Source organism: Chrysemys picta, chromosome 2 (assembly GCF_011386835.1).
Source record: "Chrysemys picta bellii isolate R12L10 chromosome 2, ASM1138683v2, whole genome shotgun sequence".
Taxonomy (NCBI): domain Eukaryota; kingdom Metazoa; phylum Chordata; order Testudines; family Emydidae; genus Chrysemys; species Chrysemys picta.
The window spans coordinates 69356244-69379230 of NC_088792.1; the positions used below are offsets into that span (position 1 = coordinate 69356244).

Below are 22987 nucleotides of genomic sequence, written 5' to 3' on the forward strand. Positions count from 1 at the left end.
GTGATGTGGAAAAAAAGTGGAAAAAAATAGGTACTTTTGGTGTGTTCTATTCAGAGACACACATACAATCAATTCCTTTGGGTATATTACAAGAACAATTCCTACTATTGCTCCAGTTTCTCACTACACACACACACACACTTTAACATATAAAGTCAGTTTTCACATAACTTTCTATTTTGAAAAACCCTAAATAGATAGAAATCCCATTGGTAGATATAACTGGGAAGAATTACTGCTTACTGAAGAATTGGAAATTCGGAATAAGTGTCTTGCTAAGTGAGTTCACAGTGTAGCCCTGAGTGGGGGCAATAACACAGATTTCAAATTTCAAATTTGAATTCCAGATTTTCTTAACAACTGGGGATAATCAAATGCACTTTGGGCATTATGTAGGCCCAAGTGTGGCTCTGCAAATATGAAGTCTTCTGTGCTTCCTCTCAGAAGCAGTTGCATTAACTTGTTGTTGGCTATTACAGAGCTGTATGCTCTGTTTCCAGGACACTTCCAGGCTCTTCCACTACGGACAGTTATAAATTTCAGTCAACAAAAAGTGAGAGGGCCATCAGGCCAAAACCTTATCATCAATCCTCAACAAGAAAACAGGGGAAGGATGTGACATTGATACCAGGGGGTATAAAGAGGCGGAATGGGATGCAATGAAGAAAAGGCAAATTCAGATTCATAGATCCAGAGCTGGAAAAGCCACATTAGTTAGGTCCATCTACTCCATTCCCCGGAGGCTACGGCAAGACTGTTCCCCACATAACATTTTCTACAGTTTTATCTAGACTGCAAGAAAAACTCCCCAAGAGTGAGATTATTTGGCATTTAGCTATCTTTCAAGGATAACCTCCCAAAGAAATATATATTAGTAAAGTACCTACACTGCTTTCAAGCTGAAACCCTGCTCCTCCCATTACACTTCTGAACTTCACTGTCTGTCCAGTTGAGATTTCAAGCTCCGACAGATAGGGACCAGGTCTCCCTTACATGTTTACAAGACACTGAGCACACTTGCTATGTGAAACAAATCATACTGGACCATGAACAATTGCCCATAGAGTGCAGCGGAAGCTCCATGGGACGGCACAATTAAAACCATAGAAAGCCTTGGAAGAAACCTTATAGGGAACCTGCCCTAGCTCAGGGGAGGCAAACTGCATTGAACCTAATATGCCTTCTGCATCTACGGTTCCTAATGGGAAGTGCACAGGAAAGCCTTAAGGGGTAGAGAAGTCAGCAAGTACTGAATTTGCTAGTCATAGCTTCCAGGTTACACTACTGTGCAGAGCCTTCTAGCTCTCCCCTCAGGGAGAAAGGAAGAATTAAACTATTGTTACACCTGCAGCAGAGAGGACATTTTAATTTTCCCATGTGTACGAGCGCACAGCCCCATACAGACTTCTGGAGTTTCGGTGACCCAAAAGGCTGCAGATATAGATGCATACATCCTTGCGTAACAACCACAGAACTCCTTTCTTTTCGTTCTTTTCTTTCATTCCATGGCAATTATGATGGACTTATACAATATTTAATATGTAAGTCTTCCACAACACAAAATTCAAACCACTACTAACGAATCCCAACTCATTTAGAAACTGGGTTTAACTCACATGTGCTTAAGGACACAGAGATGAACCTTAAAGTTTGTCTAGGGAAAATAAGGAACAGGTAAAGGGAGTATATATCCCCTCTGTCAGCTCAAGAGGTAACTGTTCTTAAGGAAAGGTCCTTGAGAACAAGCTTGGCCTCTCTATCCCAGGAAGCATAGCTTTTTTAAATGCAGTCTTGAAACCAGCAAGCCAATGTCATGTGAGAGGCTATTAAGCCTTTCTTAGGGCTCTTCATTCTCACACATTGTTGAGGACTGCAAAATGACTCAACTTTCTGAAGGTCTTAGGGCCTTGAACATTGTTGATAAGAATGCTGTGGCTTGGCTTCACCGGATTGCATATATCAAAATAATAATAATAATAATAATAATAAATCATCTCTGGGAAGATCTGCTTTCTAACTTTCAGAGTTCTGTTCAGGTAGACAAGCACAGCCATACAGTGGATGTGAAGGCACTTTTCATTTGTGTTTGTAAGGACAGACAAAAAAAGGAGGATCACTTCGTGACAAGTAGCAGGGGAAATCATCTTACGTAGAAAATGGGGAATGGTCTTAATTATCCTTATCCGCATGGCAATACAATTAGGGATGAAAGGCTCATTTTCATGCAGGCTCTTCTCACTGAACAGAGGACTATTTGAAAGGTAAGGTAAGAAATATGTCCAGACCTCTCTTAGGCTATGTCTACACTTACAGAGGCATGAAGAGCACATACACTGCATGCTCCCCTAGCATGGGTATAAAGAGCAGTGTAGACAGTGAGGCACGGTTAGGCACAGTTTAGACGGTAGTAAAGACAATGCCAGAATCTTAAGGTCTACACCTTACATAGCTCTCTACATACTCAAGTAGTGCCTCCCACGTCTACATTACTATTTTTAGCAGTGTAGGGTCACGTTGCTTCTCCACTGCCGGAGCCTTCCTACACAGCTAGGAAAGATTCCAGCAGAGGGGAAAGGCTCTGGCATCTCCCCGCTGTTGGAGCCTTTCCATGCTGCTTCCCCTTGCCAGATCCTTTCACTGTGACATGGAGCTAAACACTGCAGGATGGACACAGCCTGCTTTTCACTCCAACGCATAGCTACGTGCACCCTACACACCACCACCTCAAAAGCATGCATGAGGATATTTAGCATGAAACTGAAGTCTCATGAGGCTAAGATTGGGTGGGCCTTGTCTTTAGCTTGTCAGCTTCCATCTGCTGGAGACAGGAAAACAATTGAGCAAGAAGTCAGGGAGTCAGGGGGTGGGAGGTTGGCCCCATCTGCTTGTAGGAAGATCTATACACACATTGCCTGAGCTGGCACAGAGGGCAGCTTGAGAATTTTTAATCATTATTAAATTAGTCTCATGTACCAACATATTCTTTTTGCTGAATTAAACAACATGTGCCAGATTCAGTTTGATGGCTTAGCACAATTTCTTCCCCCTCCCCTCAACATCTTCCCTTTAAAAATATTTCTGCTTTGTTTTGAAAAGAGAAGGCAAGAATGTAAATGCTGAATAGTTTGATTTCACAGTCTGCTGCCTAAATCTTAAAAAAACAAACTTAATATTACAAACTTTCCTAAGCATCAGGGAGATGACGGATTTTACTTCTCATCTTGAAAGAAATCTATGCACAAGAGGAATGAGGCAAGCAGCTGTGAGGACACAGATTTCTGCAGAAAACTGACACAGAAACAAGGAGACAATTTTTCTTAATCTGTAAAAGAATACATGTCAGAATCTAATGACATTTTGCAGAAGACAGTCACCAACTGATAAAAGTGCAGAAATTCTTCTATTCAGAGGTGACTTGAAGGAAGCTATCTTAGACTGTCCATTGGCAGCCTAGTGATGTGACATGCTCAGACAATCCTAAAGCTGGCAGCACAACTTCTGAGAACTACTAAGGATCCAGATACCGAGAAGACTGTCATCCACAGCATTAACTCAAATACTTTATTTTAAATATAAGGTTAGCTCTAAAGCTGCCGTGTTCTTTTTTAAAAAAACCTGTAGATCAGTAATTTTACTGATGTCAGAAACATTACAGTAGGAAAATACACTTTAACAAGTGTAAATAAAATCTGTGTGAAACTTTGAAGACTAAGAGTGAATCTCATTTTTAATTAAAAAAATGACAGCCTATAACATTTGGATGCTACTGACCCCCTAGGCGCAGCTATGGTTAGCTTGCAGAATTAATAAATCACATGTATAAAAATCTACTAGGAAATTGTGCTATGACTTCTAGACAGTTTATGTTACCCTACATTTTAAACATAAATATAAATATATATTACCATAGCCCTGTAAGTATACTTTGGCATGTGGTCCTCTGTGAAGAATATGAACTACTGACAAGTATGAACTACTGACGAGTGGGGAAAACCTTTACTGGGTAGTTATTTGACTTACTGGAGCTGTTTGCTTAGCACAATGGCAGAAGATGACCACTTAAGAGCTGGGGGAACCATAATCTAATTTCACCAGGCAATTCTCCCCATGAGTAGTCAATGAGGAAGAATGTGGCAATTTCCAGAAGTAGCTCTTTGAAAAAGTCGTCCCCCCCCACCCCAAATGTAGGATACTGTGTCTCATTAACATTTTGTAGCACTTGGAATGTTTTATTAAAGAGGTTTATTTCCTGTATTGGTAATATTTAGCAATGGGTATCTTACCTTTGGATCTCTGAGAAACAGTGCTCTTAGGATGAGTGAGTGTACATCTCCTATAGGTGGATAATGCATCAGAAGTCCCAAACAGGTCTGATAATTACTTGAGATCACTAAAAAATAAAAATTAATAAAAATAAAAAAAGGGGAATATACACACACATATTTTGGTCTTCTAAAGGAAACATTTTTTTCTTTATACACCCATCATGGGCAGCTTTAGCAGCACTTCCTCATGATGAGAACAAACAGACCCTCCGAACTCAAGTTTTGCTTAACACAAGGAAGAGGTTACAGAATCAAGCCTTATGTGTTGTGTGGGCTTGATCCTGTGCCCATGGACGTCAATGTTAAAGTTCCCATTCACTTCAATGGGGCACTCTGAGATTCACTATGCAATTATGTTCTCTTTCATGAAGAAACACTTTCCCCCACAACTATTCTTTACTAAAATACCCTGTATGCTCTTCAAATAGATATTATTAAACAGACATCTATCACTTTTTGTTCTCTTTAGATTAATTAAAAATCTATTTTTGATAAGACCTCATTTAACATTAGTCTGTGAAATATTTGGGTCTCTGCTGTTCATGTTCCTACATTTACCTGTTGGAGAATCCCAGAGAAATGCCTGAAAATACTGAGCAACAGCTAAGGATTCTGAATTCTTGCTTTTACTTTTAAATACTTTTAACATACCTCTTAGAATTTAATGACTTGAACAGGAGACTTTTCTCTGCCTGAAGTTCATCTCCCATTGTAAATAGATGTGTACATTTCCATTCTAACCTAAGTACACCATGTAGTTGTTTGCTTGCTCTCTCTCTTTTTTGGCAAATCAACCTAATTATGAGTGCAATTATTAAACACATCTTTTCAGGCAGGTCTATGTAAACTACTTCATTTCTTTTGCTCTATCTAAATTCAGGCAATCCATCTGCTACAGCTGTCAAAGCAGTGCCTATTAATGATGCTTATACTGTGCACCATACAGACTGCCTCCAACAACATTAATTGTAAATAAATTGTAAAGAAACTTTACTGTTTTGAGAACTTTACCAATCAGAATCCTAAGTGAGAAAATATCCTTGCAGAACAAAGTTATTCTGATACAATAAAAAAGCCAAAATAAATTATTGTTTTGTGACCATGCAGACTTACCATCTGATTTTTTTTTCTTTCATGTGAGTAAACCTCATCTCCTCCTGTACCTCTCCCTCCCCCCAAGAGAATTATGGGGAAAAGATGCAGGACTGGGCAAAATGAATAATTATAATCTGTGTAGGGAACCACTTTATCATCTTCATTTCCGTTGCTGATCCGACAGCTTGTAATTTCATACATCTGCTTTCATTTGTAAAGCACTCACTTATCCTACTCATTCTTTATCTGTTCTGCCTGTTCTTTTTCTATCCTTTTGTTTTTCTTGCTCACATTCAGATACCTGTTTTTTCTTCTTGAAGTCACAAAGCTAGCATAATGAACACAAGTACAATAGTCTCAGTCAGAGTTCTTTCAGCGGAGTATAATGCAACTACCACATATTATATAGCCAATCAAATTATCATCTTTAAATCAGATTTAAACACACTGTACAGCAGTTATGATTAGGATACATTTTATTTTATTAGAGCAAATAAAAATGCTGAAAATGGATAGTAAATTCTAAATGCTTCTATAAAGTATAGACATTTAAACTAAAGTATTTCCATTTGAACACGCCAGCCTGTCTTCTATTTTGTAATTTAAAAGGTATTAAATATCTTCTCTCTCTCTCTCGGGGACTTGGAGGGAAATTTTTTGCTCCTTTTCCCCCCTCCGCTTTTTTTTTTTTTAAGGTACTGGAGAAAATGAGTAAATAGAAAAAACAACCCAAATTTATTTCAATGATGAAGATTCAAACACTGATAAAACTAATATTTCTAACTATAAGAAAATTACAGTAAAGCTTTAAATTTCATTGGAAGCATTATAAAAAAAAAGCACGCTAAATTTCAAAATCAAACCTTATCTCAAGGGAAGAATAAAGCTCAACTCTCTGAGACAAAACTTTCTCCAAAGGCAGCCTGAGACTGGAATGAAATCCCCCAGGAACTATGGACCATCACAGACCTCACTTATTTCTACGCCAAGTGTAAGGGACATTTCTCTGACCTTGCCTTCTGCAATGTAAGCACATAGCAATAGGTACGTTTGGTCTTCAACACAAAAACCCTACCAAAAGACAGTTCACTGCACACGCTTCTTCCTCTGGGGAAAGGATGAGAGAACAAACAACATATGACAGATGTGCACTATTGGAAGGTGCTTAGACATTACTGTGAGGAGAGCCGTATAAAAACGGATTTAGAATAGAATGGAAGGGTAGGCTCTTCAGCAGTATAAACACTTTTCATTTATATAGTATAGGGTCTGTCATACGTGGATCTGGAAGTGCCTTTGTCATTCATCCCCACCCCTCACTCACTCACATCTTCTCCTTGGTCGTTAGGCTTCTCCCCTTGTACTCAATTGCCTCCAGTCTTTTGCAAGATATCTTAATGGGAGAGAACACCTCTGCCAGGACCCCGTCTGACCAAGACTCTGAATAAAAACTTAGGTTGCTGAAATTCCTTTCAGCTACTCTCCTTAGGGAGACTGATAGGTTCATGTTTCTTTGGGGCCAAGTATGTGAGTTATCCTATACAACTGTGGTCTTCTTAAAAAAGATTTATTAAAAGTAGAGAGAAAATGATATTGAAACAAAAGAAATGGTTTGCCTAGCAAACCTCATCTGAAAACTTTGTAAATCCCAATGAGGTATATTCCCCTTAACTTACAAGCAGAAGAAAAGAACCCCTTACATACTTACAAATCTAGGTATGATAATTCCCTGGACAACCTGACAGCCTCTCCCTACTGTCCAGAGAAGTCTCACCATATTTCTCACCTGCTCTGCTTATCAAAACCAAGCTGTTAGAGTTCATTATCATATCAGGGTAGGTGACAGTAACATTTCCATAAAAGAGAGCTTGATCAGGAGTAACATCTGGAGGAAACACCGAAGTCCATGTCCCCATTACAAGAACTATCCAATTTCCATCTCAGCTGGTCATTGTGGTAGCATAGATTTACTTTTTTTCCAAAACCCTCTTATCAATTTGCCTTTGCCATGAAATATACATCATCAACAGACTTCAGGCGAATTGTAATATCAACTAAGATATGCCAATGAGGCACAGTAAAAAAGTACTCTAATAAGCGTTTAAAAGAAGAGTTAACAGAGAAGGATTGTGTGACTTCCCTGAGACCACACAGCAAGCCAGTGGGATAGCCAGGAGTAAAACCTAGGAGTTCGGGCTCACAATCCTCTTATTTACCCACTAAACAACACTACATCCTATGAAGAGATTCTTGGGAAACTGAAATAGTAGTCAAGTAACATAAAATTTCAAAGGCAAAAGTGAGAACAGTAAAAAACATGCAAAGAAAAGAAGGGACAAAGTGAAACACTGCTAAATATGGAACAAGTTAAAAACTAAATACAATAGTAGAAATGCATTATACTTTTGTCTGGACGATGACTGCAAACTTTCCTCAGGGAAAATTTTTTCAAATTCAGTAGATAGGATCAATTCTTGTTTTTACTTTTTTCCTATTTTCTTTTGTGAAAAATAAGTTGAAATAGTTTCTAGAGAGACTTGCAAAGATTTGGAATGCCTCTAAGGCCCACCAGCAAGTAACAGAAATAAACCTAGTGTGTTGTGGAAAAGCTAACTTTTCACAAGGATAAAAATAAGTACTGAAAAAGAAGGGTCGCCCCAATATGGAGGAAAGTATATAGTATATTGTAATATAGAAGCCTTGTTCCAGAAAGGAGAAACAGCTAACTCAGAGATAATCTTGCTTCTGGGTTCCTCTAATTCTCTGTGTTACTACAAATCAGAGGATGGCATATCCCAGATGAGGGGAAAATCTAGAAATGTCTGTGACAAGAGGCAGAAAGGACAGTCTTAGGGATAACCAAGCACAGTAGCATGCTATGGCACTTGTACAGTCTTTTGAAATATAATGAAAGACATCCAGAAAGATGGTCTGGCAGATGTTTGCCACAGGCTCTTTTTTGGCTGTTCTGTCTAGGAGGGAGTGAACCCTCTAGTTGAGAGGGCAGCTATAGGAAAAAAGGAAAGATTTTTCCTTACCGTCAGTATGTCTCTGATGCATAAAATAACCCATCATGACAATCTTTGGATATTAGGAAATCCAGTATTAGTATTTGGAATGAGCAATTTGTTAGCCTTTCTATAATGGTTGGTCCTTGTACTGAATTGTTTTCATTATATGATACAATTTGTCAAACAAAGCTGCAACTGTACATAATCTTAACGTTATAAAAAGTGGCTATTACTTTTATCACTTCCAGTCTAATTCAAATGAACTCCTTCAGAATAGATTTTTTAAAAGCTTCCTACTTTACAGTCCAATCGAACTCCCCTTGACTTAAAGAGAATCACCTGGGAAATTTGCATAAAAAGGCAAAGACGAACCACCTTTGGAGAAGAGTTGAACATTGTTGAAAAAATTTGGGGAGGCAGATAAGAATTCAATGCATTGAAATTAATAATGTTAAACTCTTGCTATAAAACTTTTTTCTTATCTGGATCTTGTCTGAACTAGCAGCATTGGTTTGACTAGTAAAAGACTTTAACATAAGGCCTGCAAGTTTTAATTTAATCTGTTTTCCAATTCAGTTTAGCTTAAAGGACAGCATTCATTTGAAAGCAGGATTCTGGGACAAAGAGCAAAAGTTTCTGCAGAACATCATTATTCGAATGGTACAAAAATTCGCTAGTCTACGAACTGGAAATATTTTTACATTTTTATGACTGCTTGCAAAATATGTTTGAATTTTCCTGAAAGGGCAAATTTACTTGCGTTTACATATTTTACAGCCTTCCCAAGCATGCTGAATAGGAGCTGCAAAATGCAAAATTAGATAACAATTAGATAAGCTGTGGAAAGAATTGCAACCTGTATCCTAAATATTAAGCAAGGAGAGAAAGAAATTTTGCCAATGATCAGTACCTGAAAAAAGCAAAAAGAGAAAAACTGCCAGATGTTGAGCATTCTTCAGCATGAGAAAATATAGATAATATTAAACTGTCAGAAATGGTTTTTGTCGTGTGGTTTATGGCTTCTGGAAATTCTGTTCACTACAGAATGCAGCATCTTGTCTTTATGAAAGCTGCCTTATTTGAGTGATAGTGATCTGTCTCAATGGCTCCAGAGGAAAACAGACACACCCTCCTCTAAACATTTTGATGTCCTTTATCTCTTTAGCAGCCTTTTTACAGAACCAGCTGGAACCTTCTGAAAGACATATTAAACCTCATCTTCAAGAAGGAGAGCCGTGATGAATTCAACTTGGCAGATCTTCTGTAGGTAGTTGTATCAGAATAAATACAGGTTAACAATTCTGTGTTGTCTGGACACACAGTTAGTTGTGCCTTCCTGATGAAGAGGTCACACCAGATGCACGTAACTTTTTCTCAGAAGGAAAGAGGTCACCAGGACTATTACATCTGACTCACAAGCATGTTTGTGTGTGAAATTCCTTTGGTTGTGCATCAGGGCTTTTCATCAACATACCTATTAGAGTAACAGCAGTGACACTGGATGCTGTAGAACCTCTGGATACCACTGTCCCTTTTACAGAAACTGAACTTGACAGACAGGATGATCATATTACCTAGTAAGAAATAGTCCATGTTCTTGTTGATGCAAGGATAGGTGCAATAGCTTTTAAACATATTTTAAGACTCAGGCTGTCTGCTGAGCAACATGCGCTTGATGCCCTCTTAGTGGGGCTCAGATACCCTGCTGTGGTCCTTGGTCTTGGCTTCCCTTGGTGGTGCTTAGATGCTAGCCTGGCTATGTGGGACAGCTCCCTATTAGCAGGGGTTGGATATCACCCTGGGTTCATCTCTCTCTTCCCCCTGACTTACTAGCTCCATGGGTCAGCTTGGAAAAAACTGGAAGTGGTGGTATCTCCTAAGCACCACCCACTCTTGGTTTCAAACACTAGATTGTGCAGATCTTCATAGTACAGTCATATCTATCATTTCTTACACGCTTTGATCAGCAGCGAAATAGTTAATGTTAACATTTAAATCAGCATTAGGCCCAGTAGATACCACAATATTGAAAAGTATCAGGGGGCAGCCGTGTTAGTCTGTATCTACAAAAACAACAAGGAGTCTTATTTGCACTGTCCTCACCCACAACCACTTCAGATTTGGGGACAACTTATACCTTCAAGTCAGTGGCACTGCTATGGGTACCCGCATGGCCCCACAGTATGCCAACATTTTTATGGCTGACTTAGAACAACGCTTCCTCAGCTCTCGTCCCCTAGTGCCCCCCCTCTACTTGCGCTACATTGATGCCATCTTCATCATATGGACCCACGGAAAGGAGGCCCTTGAAGAATTCCACCTGGACTTCAACAATTTCCACCCCACCATCAACCTCAGTCCACACAAGAGATCCACTTCCTGGACACTACAGTGCAAATAAGTGATGGTCACATAAACACCACCCTACTGACCGCTATACGTACCTACATGCCTCCAGCTTCCATCCAAGACACATCACACGATCCATTGTCTACAGCCAAGCCTTAAGACAGAGACAAACACCTACAAGATCTTTATCAAGCATTCTTAAAACTACAATACCCACCTGGGGAAGTGAGGAAACAGATTGACAGAGCAAGACGGGTACCCAGAAATCACCTACTATAGGACAGGCTCAACAAGGACAACAACAGAACACCACTGGCCATCACATAGAGCCCCCAGCTAAAACCTCTCCAGTGCATTATCCACGCTCTACAACCTATCTTGGAAAATGATCCCTCACTCTCACAGACCTTGGGAGGCAGGCCAGTCCTTGCTTACAGACAACCCCTCAACCTGAAGCAAATACTCACCAGGAACTACACACCACACCACAGAAACACCAACCCAGGAACCAATCCCTGTAGCAAGCCTCGTTGCCTACTCTGTCCCCATATCTACTCTGGCGACACCATCAGAGGACCCAACCACATCAGCCCCGCCATCAAAGGCTCATTCACCTGCGCATCTACTAATGTTATATATGCCATCATGTGCCAGCAATGCCCCTCTGCCATGTACATTGGCCAAACCGGACAGTCCCTCCGCAAAAGAATAAATGGACACAAATCGGACATCAGGAATGGTAACATACAAAAGCCAGTAAGTGAACACTTCAATCTCCCTGGTCATTCTATTACAGATTTAAAAGTCACTATCATTGAACAAAAAAACTTCAGAAACAGACTTCAAAGAGAAACAGCAGAACTAAAATTCATTTGCAAATTTAACACCATTAATCTGGGCTTGAATAGGGACTGGCTGGCTCATTACAGAAGCAGCTTTTCCTCTCCTGGAATTGACACCTCCTCATTATTGGGAGTGGACTACATCCACCCTGATTGAATTGGCCCTGTCAACACTGGTTCTCCACTTGCGAAGTAACTCCCTGCTCTCCATGTGTCAGTATATAATGCCTGCATCTGTAACTTCCACTCTATGCATCTGAAGAAGTGAGGTTTTTACCCACGAAAGCTTATGCCGAAATAAATCTGTTAGTCTTTAAGGTGCCACCAGACTCCTTGTTGTTTTCACAATATTGAAATAAATTCACTGCCCAAAATCTTCCTTAATAGTTACAGTTGACTGTCCATTTCTTGTACCCTTCCAGAACATCAAGTGCATCTATACTTAACCTTCTGAAAACCATATACCACCAAGTTAAACTGCATACCAGCCCTACCCTGTAATCTTATCTCTGCCCCCTGGACGTGGCAAGGGCCACTGGGGATATATAGACGTATGTTTTAGCCCAGCCTGTCCAACAATAAGCAGACATGAGGCATGACTAAGTATATGTGGCATTTTATATGGGAATGTTGAGTCCACAGAACTGTATTCTCTCTTTTTTTTATGCACTCCAGCTGCCCTTCACTGTGCTAGGAACAGCTGTATTGACTGGTGCAGGAATTACTTTGTAGCAGTTTGCCACAGATCACACTGTGATATAAGGAGAGGTGCATCTGCTCTCAAAGGGATCATGGACGACTCATTTCTGTAGTCATTTGTGTGTGTTGTATAAGTAGAGAAACACAATAGTCTATTCTTGCTATGGGGATTCAGAGCAATCTGGTAACATACATGATGTCAGTGCACTACAGGTCAGAGATACACAATGTTCCAGAGGGAATCCTTAGGACAAAAGTCAACATGTAGTGACATCTAGGTACTCTGGGGCAGTCAAGAATAGGAGAGATGATGCTTGTTCAGTCTGCCCTAAATGTGACTTTTGCCTTAATGAGGACAAGGTCTGACTGTTTCTCCCGCTATATCCTTATGCTACATCCCCACAGTGCTTGATCTGGAAAGACAGAGTGCTACAATATCTGTCAAGGCAAGCTGGGAGATCACTCCAAGAAGGTAGGATTGAAGTTGCAGGGCAGTAGCAGGGGCTGAGTTAAGGAGACACCAGCATTTCCATTTTAATAGAGGTGAAAAAAGGTCTAAAAAATTCTGTCTTTTGGGTTAGAGCACCGTTTTTCAATGTTCTTGTAGTTTCTGCACTACTTGATTATTTTATAGTAGTTTGTGGGGAAAATACTATCTGGGGTTTATTTTAGAATGCTGAAATTTGTTTTCTGTGTTTATTTTTCAAAATAAACAAATTACTGTTTTGACTGATCACAGTATCCTGGCATCACAGTCAATGTCAACCTAATACCTGTCCTTAGAACAGAGTTTTCCATTATGGATACTTTCCTGATGCTCAGCAACCACTTTGACCATGCTGAATGGGATGAGAGGTCCAGCTACTTGCTTTGGTTTGGTCACATTCAATCCCATTGGTTCAGCAAATGGGTGAGGAGCATATGGCACGATTACATTACCTTAATGCTGCTGTAGAAGACTAGTGTCCTTCATCTTCCTTCTATTTAATTAATGCTATTTTCCTTGATGATACTTCTAAAGTAAAATCGGAGCATGCATGTGGATTTTAGCAAACTTTGATGTATTGACTCCTAAACCAGAAACTTTGTTCACAGGGCAAAATTTCCAGAAGCAAGTTCTGCAGAACGTATCCAGAGAGCAACTAATGTGCACAACACACATTCTCAAAAAGTAGGACACACATGGTGCTGCTCAGGTTCAATAGCGTATCAACTTATTCTGATATCCGGCTATCTGCAAACACTCGCGCTTTCAACAGAGCCTCAGTCCTGCTACATATGTACAAGCGTCTTGACCCTCGACACTTTGTAGGTCCAAATTTTACCCTGAATAACAATTAAAATAATGCTTCCTCAAAAGGAATAGTGGGTGCAAGGCACTCGCTGAGATCTATTGAGTTGTTGGGTAAAAATCAAGCTATAGTTTGATCCCCAAATGAGTGTTAAGAGAAGTTAAAAGAACTGTAACATTTTGATTACATAAGCCTTGATTACGCAATATTTAAGAACTACTTTATACATGAAAATCTTGTCATTATTACAGCTTTATCATAGGTTGTGGTTGGCTTTGCAATAATTCAGTTTGTTTAAGAACTTCTAATATTAACTCTCATTGTTTAAAATTTATAGAGTTTTAAATTACAAACTTTCCAGTCCATTCATTTAAAGGATGGGTAATTATTATTGGGTATTTTTAATTAAAACAAAACAAAACCCTAACAGATTAATACTTCAAATGGAAGTTTTTCCACAATATTTGCTTGAAAAAATTTCAAAACAGTTACTAGCAATGATAAAAAAAATTGCTGAAAACTGTAAAAGCATATTGAGTATTGATCCACAGACACTCTTTCTCCCTAAAGTCAAAAAATGTGATAAGCCTCCATACTTATTTTGAGTCTGAGTTTGACAGTGTATTCTGTACTTATGTCTGGCTACATTGCTGTACCACCTTCGTAAGCTTAACAATAATTAAAAATGTCTACATGAGTGTAAGTTATTTATTTTTATATTTATGTTTCCTTAAACAGCAAAGGTGCCCTGCCATCAATTACAAATTCAGTATATCTGGCTTTGGCAAACTAGCTCCCATTTGTAAAAGCTACTTATAGTGGCTGGACTAGTCATGAGAACTGAAAAGTAAAAGAGGAGCCTGATATGCTGATTCCATACTGATTCTCAGAACACTATTTCAGTTCATAGCTACTTCATACCAGTGCTCGTGTCTAAGTTTGCAAGAAACCAAAAGTATGCACAAACCACTTTCCCACACCATCCTTTTTTAGTAATAAATAAAATATTGATTTTTAAAAAAAATCTGTTACTACATTTTTCCAACAAAATTTTCAAGACTACTTCCGCTTAATGCATCTGAACAACAGTCAGATTTACTTTTATAGACCATCATAGCTTTGAATCAGGTCATTCTCAAACAGAAACTGGCATTTTAAAACTGCTACAATGAGTTCAGTGGCAGCATCATCATGAAGAATCTAAGGTCCCTATTCTGCTACTGCTTATACACGATTAACTTTACGTACACAAGTAGTCCCACAACAGTCAGTGGAACTAGTGCATGTATAAAGCACATGCATAAGAATCTGCAGAATTGGACCCTAAAATAGCACGCATAGATGTGTTTGGAACTGTGTGTCCTAGATTTTGTTGGACCTAAAGTATTATTATAAACTAATGGTAATGGGCATGTGTAAAATTTTCACGAGTGCGCTATAAAATTTGTATAGTGTTATTGTAGCGGTGAATCTGAGAGAGACAAGGTGGGTGAGGTAATATCTTTTACTGAACCAACTTCTGTTGGTATGAGAGACACGCTGTTGAGCCACACAGAGCTTGAAAGTATCTTTCTCTCTCCCCAGCAGAAGTTGGTCCAATAGAAGATATTACCTCACCTACCTTGTCTCTATAATAAAAAGTGATACATATTTTACGACATAAATACATCTAATTATGGAAAGGTGTGATTTGTGTTGTCCTTTTAAAAAAAACAGAATCTTACATTTGTAATGACTAGAAATATGTTCTGGTTTATAAATAAGAGCTCTTTAATTAATCATTTAGTGTCTTTTTAGTCAAAGTTAAGGATGGAGTGTTAACTTTAACTTTTGATGTTCTTACCTGTCCCAGCCTAACATTCAGATGTATCTACTGCACATTATTAGCACAATACAGATTTCACCATTGGGCAAATCTCAGAAGTGTGTGTTAAAATAATTTTAAGTCATTTGTTATTTAAATAATATACCCCCATAGAATAAACATAACATAAAATCACGTATATCTCCATATGTAAATTTTCTTAAATATATATGTTAGAAAATTATGATTAGTTGTCTTAAATGATCATTGCCTTTAGCATTCTCTATTCCTCCTATGAATGAGAACAGCATAAAGATATTTCCACAAAGGGAGACTTTTTCAGTATGTCAGCTTTGTCAGAAGGTGGAGCTCTGCACATATCTGTATAACTCTGCTTTATATATGCAATTCACAACTCTGTATAAAAAAGATAATACTATTTGGAAAACAAACCTTGGTTTTAACTCCAACATTCAATGACTTTCATGAATATATCAGACCACATTTGGTAACAAGGGGCTCCTACTGTAGTTAGCATTTTAAGTAATTTTCAATTACACAAAACACTTTCAAAATGAAATTCAGAAATTTCTGATGCTCTCCACCCTTTTTCTTTTAAAAACTGGGATTGCACTTTTTTTTTTAAAGATCATAAGATAATTGATACTTACAGGCATCTCTAATATACAATAACATGGCTACAAAAATGTAGTCAACTAAATCCAGGGTGATGCTGTCAGCAAATAAAGCATCCCAGACAACAAGAAGGTCCTGGAGTGGGAATTCTCGTCCAAATAGGAGCCTTACCCATCGCCTAGAAAAAAACCAACACATACATTCAGTAGAAATAATTACAAATATTATTAAGTCAACATATTTATCATAAGATCAGACATGATCTGAAACAATGTGGAATTTTATAAAGCATTAAGTTATTTGACAATCTTTTTATTAAGAATTTTATTTTGGGAAGTGCTGTTGTATATCCTAACACAATTATAGGAGGAAATACATTAAGGACTTCAAAAGTTTTAATTGACTAAAATGTTATTGTGCATGTGGGACACAGTGGAGAAATCTTATACCAGTCCGCATATCATAATCTTGTACATTTAAATTAATCATTTAAAAAGAGGGTGAGAAAATATCATTCAAGTAGGTCTGGAAGAGCTAAGCAGCAGGATGAAGCCAGTGGTTCATTTAAACCTCCAATAAGTCCAGATAAATGAAGCAGGAATCACTATGGATTGGATTGCAGTTAACAGAAAGGGACCTCTTCCCTTTATGTAACTACACTGTTTGCAGGTATGTAAAAAAATGTGTTATATATACCGTTTTGATTATGTATGTATACTTCAATTTTAATAAAATTTAGAGACAATTCAACAAGTAGAATCACATTCCATGCTGTATATACACATGTTTTCATATTTACCAAAATGTGGAGATCTATCTAGATTACATGGAGTATTTGGTCAACACTGACAGTGCAGAGTGAGCATAGCAGTGTTAGCTAAGAACTCATCACTCTGTGGTTTCAGGCAAATCAGCCTCTGTATATTTCAGTTTTCACATCATAAAATAGGAATAATAATGCTAGTGACCTATCTCACAGGTCTGTAGCAAGGATTAACATTTTACAGCTGTTTAAAAAATGTAAAATGTTACACAAATGGTACGTAATAGTAGTATTACATTTAAAGTGGTTACATAATGGGCTTATAAGGAAATAATTATATTCTTAACTGGTATATACACTTTATTTACCATAAAATCTTTTAGTCGATGGGAAGCGAAAAGGGAGATTTATTATAATTTTCCTCTAAGCAAATTAAGCCACTTTTTAAAGCTGGCAGCTTATGTAACAAAAATAGAACAAAAAGGCAGCTAGAATTCACAACTAGACTAAACTTACTTCCAAGAGTTGACATTTGACAACCGTTGTACCTTATCTCATTGGAGTTGTAAAGTAACACATTTTTGGGGGGCCCTTGTACCAGAAGTTCATTTCTGCACAAATGTGAGCCAATCAATCAATTACAAATTTAGGAAAACAACTTAATTGCTGCATGAATCTGTGCCTAGTAAAAAAAAGCTCATAAAAAGCTCATGTTATGAATCAGATTTCATTCACTTTTCAAAACTTTCATTCCAATTTTTTTTTCCCTTTAGTGGAACTGTATGTATGAGTGCTAACCCACTGTACAGTAATAAACCTTTGTTGAAGACAGAATTTGCAGAACTCTAAGCAGATTTTTTCCCCCCATAAGGAACATTACAGTTTTAAAATAAAAATATTTAAACTTTGCATATAAAATTATCTTACATCTGTGCTCTTCTGTCAATCTGTTATTTGTTAATATAAAAATTAGTATAACTTTTTACTTTATAATGTTCAATGTTCTTCTCTTCACTAAAATCAAATGCGTGCTGCCTCCCCTATTTCTACCGCTTTCTGTAAATCCTATCTTTAGGGCTGGGTGTTGCAACAAAACAGCCACTGTATCAACTCAAAGCAAGGCTAATCTAGCACATTTAATGTTCTGTATAAGGTGTTTTACTATATAGTGGCACATTACCCTACAGTGCCTAGTCTACAGGAAACTATTATCCTACGGTGACACAAACATTACCCAAACTCTGTATGAAGCCTATTACTTGCAGTAACAAACCCTCCCACCCTTAAACCCACAACTTTCATGTTGCACAAGCTGTTAGGAGTGAAAGCTCAGCTACGCTTGAAGCATTTGAGCTGACTTTGCTCACAACCTACTGAAATCTAATTCGGGAGGTTTGATAAAACTCTAATACACTTCAAGGGAAAATATACACCATGGTGTAATGGGATTTGTTATTAGGCTTTTATTAGAAATCTCTTTTGCTTCTTTACTACTTCATTATGCAGTGTTAATCGTTTGTGGATGCAGGTTTATTCTGCTCAAGCAGAAATCATTCCTTTTATTCCTCTTTTATATTTTCTCCTGGGAAAGTTAAATCTCAGTCTCCAGAGATATGTTTCACAGTTATAGAGTGCAGAAGAACAACTGGACTTCTTTAGCAACCATGATACTACCATTAATTATTTGAACCCCTGTGTCCCAATGGGAGCAAACAATTCACATCACTGTAAACCCATGCATAGTGACTGTTGTCTCTTCTTCTGTAACATTTAGCTCATAGCATCCATAACTCAAGGATCCTATCACCTATGAACCATGTTGCCATATGGCATGATTTCCATGAGCCTTTACATTCATAAAAAGGGACACTTAGTTTAATGAAATCAAGTTTTACATTGGAGCGTTTTCGTCAAAATTAACACGCTTCTATGGATCTTACAAATATTTACAGAGAATTTAAGTTGCACTTAATGATAGCGTTGGACAGGATAACCGCTTTTTGTCTTTGCTGGTTGGCTGTGGTTTAATTATTAGTCTGTCTTGTTAATCTTTCTTTATATTTGTTACACCTGCAGATTGTAACTGAAACAGTAGTGTACCTTTTATCACGTGCAATAATACAATAATTCATATTTTACCAGACCTACTTAGCAATTAAGTTCTACAAAAACAAAAAGTCCAGAATTTTTAAAGCACCAATAAACCATCCAAGAGTACTACTATTTACCTCTGGAATACCTAACCCTAGCTTCTACTTATGATTCCTATATAATTAAACCACAACTCTCAAGAGATCAGTAATTACTCGCAAGAGATAATGATTCATTAATGGCCTTACAGAATAGAGAAACCAAAGGACATCAATCCTCTGGTATATCTATTAACTATGGGAATGACCCAGTCTTTACCAGGTTTAAATAAAGATTGCCACCATTTTGATTAAGATTAACTGGATAATTCTGTAAGTAGTATCATTTAGAAGCCAGGTACTTTATTTTAGCTATTGATTTGGCATTTAGGTTTTATCTGTATATATGTCTTCCTTCTTCATTAAGAGCAACGAAATCTTTAAAAATTACTGACCTGAACTACATAAGCCTTAGGAGTTGGGATAGGAAAGTAGAGGTAACTGTGACAGAATGGGAGTAGTTGTGATGGAAAGCTAGTGCAGCACAAAGGAAGACACTGGAGCAAGACAGATGAACACGCATAGATGGGAAGCCATGTTTGTAGGAAGGGTGTAGCCTAACTTCAAACACTGAGACTACTCTTCAGGCATCTTGAAATTAGTTGGATGGGGCTAAATCAAGAGTCCAGAAATAGTCACTGAAAGTTTTGAGAACACTGAATCCCCAAACTAAGAGGTAACGGTGATTTTCTTAAACCAAGACTCTGACTTTTGAGTGAAATGTTGGCCCCATCTCTACAGGCTATGTACAAGCTGACTGACTCCTTCTCAATCAGACAGAAATATAAAAGAGATCTCTTACATTAGCCTGCACTAGTAAGACCGGATGTATTTCAGAAAATTATGACTTCTTTGGAAGGGAGGTTTGAAGCAGTGATCATGCTGCTAAATAATCTCAGTGGGGGAATTGACAAGACTTAATATTGCTTTACACATGCAACAGAGCTAGTAAAGGTTTGTGTTTATATTAAAGATTAATGCCAGTCTTTCAATATATCACATGCTGTGCAGAGAGCAACACCTATGGTTACCATTGCCCAATACTTTTCAGTATAAGACCCTGTTTTCCAGTTATAACTTTTCCAAATTTATTCTCAGACTGCAATTTTCCATATTGGGTGTCTGCCTCAGGCTAATTTTTTTTTGATAAAGTGGTTTAGCTGTTTGCAAGAACAAACTTAGAAAAAATGTTTTGCCCATGTTAACGTTTGCTTGTTTGTTTTACCAGCTGTAGTGCCTCCATATGTCAGAGAAGAGACATGAAATTTGGCAATGGGTCACACTGATGTCAGGGATTTGCTGTTCACCATCTCCATGAATATGTGCTCTAATCTGGCAATTTATAAGGCTCAGAAAAAAAATCTTAGTTTACACATACTCAGTAGAGACTTGTTAATTTGCCAGCTAAATTTCTCTAAAGATTCCATCGGGAATGAACACGGTCCATCCCCTCATAATTTCTACATGCCTGCTGAACTGCACATGCACCATCCCCACAGAGCAACTGCTCCTCACAATTGTCCAGGGCTGTTATGGTATCAGGCATAGGAACTAAAACACCCGTGCTCTCAATGCTCCCCTTGCTGGTGGCCAGACAGTGATCAGGAGGAGGAAGTTACCTGACTCAAATGCAGAGGGGGAGAGGAACAGGTATGGGGCGCCTGGGGAATAAGGAGTAATGAGATGGAACCAGTAAGGAAGGGGAGACAAAAGCAGTAGATGAGCCATAGATGTGGGAGATTAAGAGCAGTGATGAGGTGGGGAAAAGGGCAGGAGCCAAAGAGAAGGATGGGTGGGAGGACAGCAGCAGAAGGGGCTGTAATTCCCCTACAGAATTTGCAGAAGAACTCAGGATTTCCTGAGTCTGAACATACCCTTGCTGACTAACAAACAGCAGTAAAACGCACTGGCAAAGTGTGCATGTCATTCCTCTGTAGTGGTAGGTCCACATAGAAGATAAGAGCCTGCTGTTGCTATCAATCACTCTGTTAGCTCAAGGGGTAGAGAACTGTGCTGTGGAGCTGAAGATCCCAAATCCACTGAGACTGATTGGGGGTGGGAGCTGTCAGCATGGTTCCACATGACGTAATTTGTATTTTCAATTTAACTTAAAAAAAACACTTAGGAAATTACACTCCAAAAACTTACCTTAAAAGAATGTTAAGATTGCAAAATCAAACCCTCAAAAATTAGGAAACAGCAGAATTAATGTTGCAGGTGAATTGATACTGAGAAAATTATACACAAGTGGAAAGCCCTCTCTTTGAACTCAGATTTAGTACAAACAGCAAATTACATTCAGGTTTACACCTCTAGCTAGAACAATTGAACGTGTAAAAGCATGGTCAAATAGGCTAGAATGAACAGCAGACAGCCTTTCAGGTATAGTATGGTATGGAAATAAGATGTGAAACAAGAGTGAGTAATAACTTTTGTGCATATACAACTTCAAAAGAACTTTACGCTGTAAAGGAAAATCAAAACTGAAACAGTTTCTCCCAAGTAGTGAGCACAATTTTGGATGGATTTGCAATGCATGAGGGATATTTCACATGCAATTCATTTAATCACTGGGTACATGTATGTAAATAGCTTTCTGAATGAGAATGCAGGTGGAAGAGCAAAGTAACCTGAAAAGTTTAACTGAAGCATCCCAGGAAATACAGACCAGGGAATATGTCAAGACATTTAATACACCTGTACCCCAATATAACGCGACCCGATATAACATGAATTCGGATATAATATGGTAAAGCAGCGCTCCAGGGGGGTGGGGGTGCACGCTTCAGCATATCAAAGCAAGTTCGATATAATGTGGTTTCGCCTATAACGCGGTAAGATTTTTTGGCTTACAGAGTTATAACGGGGTAGAGGTGTACCACAAGCTGTCTCTGACTTGGTGGTTGTCAAAAATGGTCAGAGGGGAGAAAGAGAGACGCTCATTCAGAATGGATGACATTTTTAGAAATGCAAGATATTGTTTACTTTCTTGTAACGTCACTAAGGGCACCCATCTAGATGATCTTTTGCAGTATTTCAGATGATGTATGTTACACAGTCTGTTTCTCTAGTTTTCTGTCTCCAATATTAATAAATCTTGTGTTTATTAAGGCCCCTGCAGTTGCACAGTTTGGGGATTTCACACAGACTGTCCCAAAGAGATGGAACAATCTCCAACCAACACAAAGAAAGAGCAAATGAAGGATATCTGGAGCATAACCCCATTCAATTTTTTTGACCAGGAATCTTAATGGGTTCTTTCACACAAGAGGTGTTACTGAAATGAGTCATAACACCGCATGAAACAGTGAAAAAACAGATTGACAGAGCCAGACGAGTACCCAGAAGTCACCTCCTACAAGACAGGCCCAACAAAGAAAATAACAGAACACCACTAGCTGTCACCTTCAGCCCCCAACTAAAACCTCTCCAGCGCATCATCAGAGATCTACAACCTATCCTGAAAGCTGATCCTTTACTCTCACAGATCTTGGGAGACAGACCTGTCCTCGCTTACAGACAACCCCCCAACCTAAAGCAAATACTCACCAGCAACCACACATCACTGAACAAAAACACTGACCCAGGAACCTATCCTTGTAACAAAGCCCGATGCCAACTCTGTCCACATATCTATTCAAGTGACATCATCATAGGACCTAATCATATCAGCCATACCATCAGGGGCTCGTTCACCTGCACATCTACCAATGTGATATATGCCATCATGTGCCAGCAATGCCCCTCTGCCATGTACATTGGCCAAACCGGACAGTCTCTCCGCAAAAGAATTAATGGTGACAAATCTGACATCAGGAATCATAATACTCAAAAACCAGTGGGAGAACACTTTAACCTGTCTGACCATTCAATGACAGACCTGCGGGTGGCTATCTTACAACAGAAAAACTTCAAAAACAGACTCCAACGAGAGACTGCTGAGCTGGAATTGATATGCAAACTAGATACAATCAACTCAGGA

General features: G+C 38.5%; 1 protein-coding gene across 5 annotated transcripts in view; it reads right to left on the bottom strand.

The window, feature by feature from the left end:
* Nucleotides 1–22987, bottom strand: part of TBC1D5 (TBC1 domain family member 5) — a 364302-nt gene that overhangs the window by 14469 nt on the left and 326846 nt on the right. For all 5 annotated transcript variants that reach the window (XM_065587056.1, XM_065587057.1, XM_065587055.1 and 2 more), the window contains 2 exons: nt 16089–16231; nt 4284–4390 (listed from right to left, as the gene is read on the bottom strand). In XM_065587056.1, coding sequence (XP_065443128.1) covers nt 4284–4390; nt 16089–16231 — 250 coding nt within the window. The remainder of the gene's footprint in view (nt 1–4283; nt 4391–16088; nt 16232–22987) is intronic.